This window comes from Hyposmocoma kahamanoa, unplaced genomic scaffold (genome assembly GCF_003589595.1).
Source record: "Hyposmocoma kahamanoa isolate Upper Pololo Valley unplaced genomic scaffold, ASM358959v1 95, whole genome shotgun sequence".
Classification (NCBI taxonomy): domain Eukaryota; kingdom Metazoa; phylum Arthropoda; class Insecta; order Lepidoptera; family Cosmopterigidae; genus Hyposmocoma; species Hyposmocoma kahamanoa.
In genome coordinates, this window is record NW_020654972.1 from 2,602,594 (window position 1) to 2,611,685 (window position 9,092).

General features: G+C 34.2%; 1 protein-coding gene across 1 annotated transcript in view; it reads right to left on the reverse strand.

Annotated features, from left to right (window-relative positions):
* LOC113238248 overlaps positions 1 to 8,471 on the reverse strand; it is a 43,962-nt gene extending 35,491 nt beyond the window's left edge. Inside the window, exon 1 of the mRNA XM_026475055.1 lies at positions 8,327 to 8,471. Within this exon, the coding sequence (XP_026330840.1) occupies positions 8,327 to 8,471 (145 nt within the window). The remainder of the gene's footprint in view (positions 1 to 8,326) is intronic.
* Positions 8,472 to 9,092: the final 621 nt, after the last annotated feature.

Consider the following 9,092-nt stretch of genomic DNA (forward strand, 5'->3'; position numbering starts at 1 on the left):
CGTTAGGCGATGATGTGACCGACAATGGTAATTATGCTTTTTCTAAAGTACCTATTCACTCTAAGCTTTAATTCCAAATTACAGTTTACGGGAAACACAGATGCAGTATTCGATTACTTCGCAAAGCGTGTAGAGCGTGTATAATGGATGGTATACAGGGTTCGCGGGACTATATTGCTAATATCACAAACAAATTTTGTCCTGTGACTTTTATTAACTCGTCAGGTTTTATTTTCGTACAAAAATATTTAAATAGACCTCTCTAAATGGTGATAAGTCTGTGCAGTAGCAAAAGAAAGCACCCACCTCCAAGATTATTTTAATGAAGAACAAACAGTACGTCAGAGGCTTTGCTAAAAATACAGACCTAAAACGTTTTGTTTTTTTTTTGGTAAATTTATTATGTTTTGAAAAAAGGTCATGATACAAAAGTTGTTGTTTATGATGTTAGTAATATAATCCTGGGAGGTTGAAAGTGTTTTACAAATAAAAAAAAATTTAGGAGCTGTAGAGCTCCTTGTAAAAGAGTTCGTTCAGGGTAGTACTGCCACCTTACCTATTTCTGCCGCCAAGCAGTAAAGTCAGCATTACTGTGTTCCGGTTTTGAAGGGTGAGTGTGCTGGTGAAATTACAGGCACATGGGACTTGTCAACTTATGTTTCAGGGTGACGGGCGCAGTAGTAGTGCCCCTCAGATCTTTGCGATTTAAAGCTCTGAGTGGCACTTCAACTGTTGTGGAGAAACGAGTAGCTTACCATCAGGCGCACGACTTGTTCGTCCCATTACTGATGTTATAAAAAAAAATCAAAAATAACCTTGTATACGTACGTGCCATGGATACATACATAGACAACTACAAATTACACCCAAACTCACGCGAGAAATAAATGTAGCGATAATAAATGAATCGAATTCCGGGCCTCTACGTGGCAGTCCGGCATGGTAACCTTTCGACCAAAGCAGCAAGGCAGTTAGTTATGATATGTATTGATTTGTTGGAAAATATTAATCCTAATTGATTAAACAGCAAGAGACTGTATATGACTTATATAATTATATCTAGTAATTTGTTCTGTCTCGGGTATTTACACGAATAATAAATTCATAGTAATTGTAACAACTGCAGTTGTGAGTACGGTCGTTAACTGTGAAATGTTTTGAAAGACGCACGTTCTCTAAAAGTTTTTTTATTAGTCTTAAAAGGGTTCTGGGAGGAATTTATTTACCAACTACAACGATATATCTATATACTGAAGTCTTTGACCACCTAGAATATTTTTGTAACAAAAACAAATTCGACACTGAAAAGATAAAACGTCTGACGTGCATCGTGCAAGAAAAATCGCATTAAAATTTCTCAAACTCGTATCTAAAGCACAGTTACTGAAATGCAAAAAAATGGAGTGTATATACAAATTTTGCAAGCTGATTTCACATCACTCATACACTGGCTTTTACCTATTCTTAAAGTATTGCATCCAAATTAACAAACCCTTGATAAGAAATTTCAAATAAATAGAAAGTTTTGCCATCTTCTGAAAAATCACTCTTTATAAGATACGAGTTTGAGAAAGCATCGATATAAGAAATAAAATTGGAGTGATCATATATTTTTCTCAAAAAAATTACGTTTAAAATCTGTCTTCCGTAATTTTCCAAACACACGTTAGGCTTTTTACCTTTCCAGGCATTGACTTACAATTATATGGACGTCGGGTCCGCGCTAAAAAGTGTCCGCACTTGTAAGGCGCTAAAATCGTATACAGAGCGCCAAACTCCGCTTTAGTCTTCATTTGTTCGACTGACAGCGTGATACTGCGATGACATTACAATTTAAATTTCGAATAGGTTGACTTGGGACATTTTTTTCGTGGTTTTTGTATTAGACCCGTCGTCCATTTATTTGTAAGTCAATGTTTCCAGGGTCAAATTAATGTGAGCGAATATTTTGATGTTCATTTGTTTGTTCGAAAGTTAAAAATTGACTTGAATTGAATTGAGAAAAAAGTTTTTAATTATCATAGAGGTAAACAATGTTTTCTATTGGATTGCGTTATCTCAATTGCACGAATACCTAGTCAGGAATGCAGTCCAGTTAGATGACCACTCGTGACTATAACAGTTGACATAGATACCAAGGATATCGCTACTTTATTTTTTATCGTTAAGTACGCATTATTAAGTCACATAAGTTCCATAGAGGAATATTTTCAAAAGAATCTTGTTTGTTAGTTTTGATAGTTATTGCCAACAATGATTATATATCGACCCTGGAAAAGAAACATAATTTTTTTAAGAAAAAAACTCATAATTCTAATTTTATTACTTACATAGAAAAGCCGAAACTTTCTAGGTTTCCATATAACAAATAAAATTAGAGATAAGATTTCTTTTCGTAATAAAAATTCTTTGAATCACTCTCCTGTAATATTTTCCAAATGCACGTCAGACGTTTTACCTTTTCAGCGTCGATATGTATTGTTATACAGTATACTTCAGAAGATTCATGATTATCTTATTCATGATTACAATAGGACCTGAATCAATCCATATACGTCTAAGGTTAGGTAGGCAACATTTGTACCACGCGAGTCGGGAACTACCTCTTCATATTTTCCTTTACTGTAAGCAATCGATAGTAGCAGTAGAGTTCCTTCTGAAAGTGTTCGTCCTGGGTAGTACTGATACCTTATCTATTTCTGCCGCCAACCAGTAATGTCAGCATTACTATGTTCCTATTTTGAAGTTGTGTGTGTTTTGAAGTAGTGTTGGTGAAACAGGTACAGGCACATGGGACTTGCCAACTTATGTCTCAGGCTGACGGGCGCAGTGACAGTGCGCCTCATAGCTTTGCGATTTAAAGAGCTGAGTTGCACTACAACTCTTATTAAAAAAAATCGACCATCTACATAAAATTACATGATTCTAAGATGTTTTTTTTTCTTGTCCAGAAAGGGAGTACGATGTAAATCGTGGATGTGGTTGTTTGGCACATTATTATTTCAGCTAATCATAAAAAGCGTACTAGTATAGTATTTTACCGTTCTGTATCTTTTCGGAAATGTTACAAATGCAAATCTCGCTCTTATTAACTAACTTTGAACTATACGCAGTGAGAATTTGAATTGCCGATATTCAGTCGGTTAGCACGAACCGTTTTGCGTCTTCGTTCGTTATTCGAATAGCAAGGTAATTTAATTTTGCTCGGTTCTGTACTTCCTGAGAGATACAAACTGTATATATTTAAAGACAGAGTGATCACCATGCACATCGGCCATATCCTATTGTTAAGCTTGTGAAAATACTTGAAGTTCTCTTTTTTAAAAACTAAATAAATAAAGGTATTAGACTGAAGTTTTACTGTGATCTCTCATATACGTACGTCCAAGTCTATCGTGTCAAACCAAAACACTGCAAGTCCCAATATGGTGTTATAGTATTTTGTAATTTCATAACAAGAATCTTTCGACTGTTATCAAGGTAAAACAAATTTATTCGCTTTTCAAAAGACTTTTTTGCATTTATAACGAGTAGATTATTTAATATGTAATATACAAATTAAGTAAAATCATTGACTTTCAATTATATGGACGTCGGGTCAGCGCTAAAAAGTGTCCGAACTTATAGGGCGTTAAAATCGTATACAGAGCGTCATTCATGCTTTAGTCTTCGTTTGTTGGACTGACAGCGAAGCAAGCAAAATTAGACAGTACTGCGATGACATTACAATTTAAATTCAACGTTTTAGCCTTTTCATATTCCTTTACATGTCACTACGTTTAAATAGGTTGACTTGGGACATTTTTTTCGTGGTTTTTGTATTAGACCCGTCGTCCATTTATTTGTAAGTCAATGAGTAAAATGTTCTTTCTTGTTGTTAACTTGAAAAATAGAAGGAAAAGCCTTTTTGAAACATTTTCTCAAAATGCTGTTTTTGATATTGTATTGGTTTGACACGGTAGCGAAACGGTTGGAAGGTGCTAAACATTTCAATGATAGGACACTTTCTGGAGCGACTATAACATTTTTTTGTATGATACCAAATGGCGAGACGAACAAGTGCGCCTCGTGGTAAGTAGGACTTGCAGTGCCACTCAGAGCTTTGAATAGCAAAAATCTAGCCACTACGGGTGTCACCCGGAGACATAAGTTGCCAAGTCCCGAGTACCTAAGTGGAATGCAGTAATGCTTGCATTATTGCTTGGCAGCAGAAATAGGTAAGATGGAAGTACTTGGACGAACTCTTCTGGATTCAAGGGTCTCTATTGCTACTAAGATATAAGCCGCTTGTGGTACTGACGTAGCCTATATAGTCATTTATACAATATAAATCTCGGTAGATAGTACATAATGATGGTTCTTAAAGTCGAGTAGTGTTTAGGCCATGAGGTTTTGCCGAGTAATACTTTAATACACGGTAATACTTTTTCTACGAGTAAATAAAATAATGAAACAGAACCAATATTTAATGTATATTTGGTTAACAATCCATGACAACAAACGCAATTTTTTTTAAATAAATTTTAATCCTTTTATTAGGGTAGGCAACGGTTCCACCATACAGCGTCTTCATATATTTAAAAGAAAGCTAAAGAAACGCTACAAAACAAAAAACCAAAGATGTAATAGAACTGGCTAAGTACCACATATATTTTAATTTTTTTTTAAGATTTATTGCCTGATTTCAAGACTTGTAGGCCAATTTAACCAATCAAGTGGCCTACCATAGCCTTTCCAAAAACAATCTTATTTCAATGTAAGCTCAAAATAAGCTTATTACAATATTACTCAAATTCGTACCATGACGAATCTGTCACCCAAGTATTATGTCAAGTTATATCAAGTTAAGTATTATTGCAAAAGTGATTGAAAGAACGAATGATTTCCCAATATTGTCTATTCCTTACTAAAAATAGGAAAGAGATAACGCTATGTAAACTATAAAATGCCATCTCTTTCTTTTTTGATGTTCCGAATCGTCTTATAGTAGTATAATGTTGAAGTACTTAATGTTATTTACATTCAGAGAATTTTGACTGTTAAAAAAGAAAAGTATGTAATAATAAAATCTATTAAAATTACGTTGTTTTCAACAATTATTCAGTATTTTCATGATGAAAAATAAATAAAACAAGCTGAATCTTGATAGTCACGTTGTGAATTCGGAACTATAGTCAAGTGTCAAATATTAGTTTCGCCAAGGAGCATAAAGATGGGGCTGTTATAATTGTCCGAAATAAACATGGCATATTTTTATTTAACGAAAAATTATTTACTATGTGCTAATAAATAAAAAATAAACAAAACATTGAAGAGATATATGTAAATAAATAAGATCAACTTAATTTTTAATCATTACAAATAAATACAGGCATATGTAACTATTTTAAGATTGCTAAATTTGACATAAGAGCAATATTACTTTAATGTTAAAGTCGCGTCATAGTACGAACTGAGTGAATGAATCGTCACAAAGCTGCCAATAAAACATCATAGTTTTAACATTACAATAAGCTTTCTTTAAGCGCGTTGTAGTACGAAAAGTCAATGTAAGGTTAAAATAATATTGTTTTAAGAGGTTGTGGTAGGCCCCAGGAGGCAGTATATAGCGTTCGAATAAGGCACAGACCACATAAATACAGAGTAAAGTCCTAATTGATATTTTAATTGCCAAAAATACGACGTTCTTTTTTTGAAAGGTTGTACTAAAGTACTGTTACCCTAATGATTTTTTTCAGCTCTGTGGCGAGTACCATGGACAATAGAATTTTGATTCAGAACTAAAAAGTGGCCTTTATGATGTGGTTGATATTATAATTGACAGATTAAAGTACAGGTGTAGAAAAATTACATTTTCATAAATGCACTGTGACCCTAGTGCAAGAATGTCAATTTCTTTAAACTTATCTTTCGAAGACACAATGTAATTGTATATAGATATCGTTACCCTATGCTAAAGGGGAAATAGTTCATTTGCAATGTGACTACACGCGTTTCTTCAAGTTACTACAACTATAGTCAATCGCTTCTATCAATTGTTTGAATGTTTTTTTTATCATCGGCCGTGGAAAAATAACAATACAATAGATACAGACGACCATTAAATCGAGAGCGTGAGTGGTTCAAGTACTGCAGAGAAATTGTATTTATCTGTATCTACTTCGATAGAAACAAGTGGTTTAACTCTTTGGAAATCGTGTCAAAGGCTTTGGTTTGTTTCCGGGTAAAAATTAGTAAGCAAAAGCTACGTGTAGAAAACTCTACGATTTTTTTTTAAATCCCACAAATTATTTAGTATTCGGTACCCACAGAAGTATTCAACGGTGGTTTTTCAAGTTTAAGCACAATCAACTGGTAAATTTTGATCCAACGACGTAAAAAAAATAAAAATGTGACGTGTGATTCATTTTTAACTGACTTCAAAAAAAGGAGGAGATACTCAATACGACTGTATTTTTTTGTGTGTATGTTACGCGATTACAACCGACATTTGTGAACTGATTTGGATAATTCTTTTTTGTTCGAAAGGGGGGTAACTCAGTAATGTTCCCTTTCAAATTTGTAGAAAAATATTCTTTCTACAAGGTTGATAAATTAAGGAATGAATCTGGTTTATTCGATTTAACCCATTTTCCGTTAGCCGATTTTATAAATATTTATAAAAGATTTAATAAAACTTGGCAAACACATAGATGTAATTCCACAAACTTTTTAGATCAACTCCCGTAGCATGGCTACGCATGATAGTTGCGACGCGCGCGATAACTGAAATAAGCGCGCCCTATTGGCTATCTAAATTAGATCTGATTGAGACAGTCAATAGCGCGCGCTTATTTCAATTTTATCGCGCGCGTCCCGACTATCATGCGTAGCCACACTACGGGGGCAGGTGTTTTTTTATTTTTTATATTGGATGTATATGTATACCAACATACTTTTTCCAACGATATACGAAGACAAAAATGCTTTTGTTTCAAAATTTCATTTTGGTATGAACAACATACAAAATAAGGCTGTCAGATGTTTAATATATGCAGCAGTTACGAGTGCATTAAATATGATCATGTGGTTCACAATAGGGCTCTATGAAGAGAATGATTAAATGCAATAATATTTGAAAGAAATATTCTTCGCTTCATATTTTCTAAGATTGTTGCGTGAAGTCGAATTTTGTTCTTAAGTAAAATTAGCAACACAAAATAATTACGAGAAATTATCATTTACAATTCCAAGCTGTGTTACGAAGGCAATGTCAATATACTTAACAGTCCTTTCTTGCTGGGAGGTAGGATTTTAGTCTAGTTCACGTGGACAATGCCGTGGGCAAATATCTATTTATATCATCGATGCGTAATTATATCTTTGTTTTTCTTCGTAAAGCCTGAGCACGTTGCAACACTGCATTATACGTCATAACTATCTCACAAGTGGGTCGATACAATTTTGTTGAGTGCCTTTTAAAAAAGGGACATGAAGTGGAACAATTTATAGCCTAGCCATAGCCTGATACGCTATTCTGCTACTAGCAGCAGAATAGTATACCAGGCTATGTAAAATAATAACTAGTTATATACCTGGAGAATGAAATAATTTTAAAAATAACGAACTTTAAAAAACCATTTTCGGTTAAACAAAACTACTTAGAGAATAACAACAGATTGAATACTTTCATCTCATGTTATTATATATAATAAATATAATAAATAATACGTTGCTCTGACCCCAAAGTAAGTAACTAAACCACTTGTGTTATGGAAATCGTAAACAACGATGGTACCACAAACACCCAGACCCGAAACAATGTAGAGGTATAAAAGTTAGTTATTCTACATTTACCCAGCCGGGGATCGAACCTGGGTGTTACACACATGATCATCTTTTATTATGCGTATCTACTTTATAGGGATCCTATCGCGGAAAAATCCTATGCATTTTGGTCGATTAGAAAATCATTTAGTATTTTCACATTGTCACTTGCTTGAATTGATGATGGTAAAATGACTCTTTAATATACACTGAAATTAAAAAATATCGGCTCCTTGTGCATGTTTGTTTATTTACAATTGGACTGGAAGTTTGAAAGTTTATTGAACTTTTTAAATATAACTCATGCGGGGAATTAATAAATTGTAAGTTTTCATACGCGTTTGATGACAGCATTGACATTTTATTTCGTATGCACGGAAATAAAATAACGTTTTAAAATAAACATACGTCTAATTTGAACTGTTTGTAAAGTATAAGTATATGGCGATTTATAATCTAGTATAAAGTCGCAGGTAGTCGGCGAATGTAGGGACTAGTTATTGAATTCAATTGGACTTACTTTGGATTTCAACCCTTTCCAGTTTGTCTTCGGCTCTTTGAGCGAGTTCTAAAGGACTCTCTATATGGTAGAAGATGCTAGCTCCCACCAGAAGATACATGATGTGTAACGCCAGCATACATGCTAATTGTTTCTTGGACATCATCTTGACTAGCTTTTAAATACTTAATTTACTTTTAAAAATAAGTTATCACAGTTCCTTTCATAGGTCCAGAACGATATCACTCAATCACAACATTTAACTTTGTCCTTCCGTTCGGTAAAACTAACTGAAGCATCAGAAGTATTAAAATTTCAAGAGTGTCAGTGAAACGATTCCAACATATATAAAAAATGTCGAAACTTTTACTTTGACAGAACATGATACCGCGGTCGTCATTGAAAATAAAAACAATAAGGCACTTTGAGTTTAAGTTGCAACTGGTTGGTCGAAATAAGAAAACTCGGAAAAAGAAAAGTGTTGATAAGAAATGGAGACACTTCCCGATTACGACGTTCGGCTGTGGCGGTTGATGCGATCGAATGATTTTCCCGGCGCGCGCGCCGCTGGAGAATCGCGCGCAGTCCGCGATCACGTCCTTTTTTTATACGACTAGCTCTAAATGTTTGACTGACGACAACTCGCATTAACTCATCGTAAAGGATAATAAGTAAGGTTATTGCGTACTGTGAATGTGTGGGTACGGTGACGCAGAGACGGTACTAACTTTGGGGAAAGATTTTCGTTTATGATGTGGGATTATACAGGATTCAACATTTGATAATG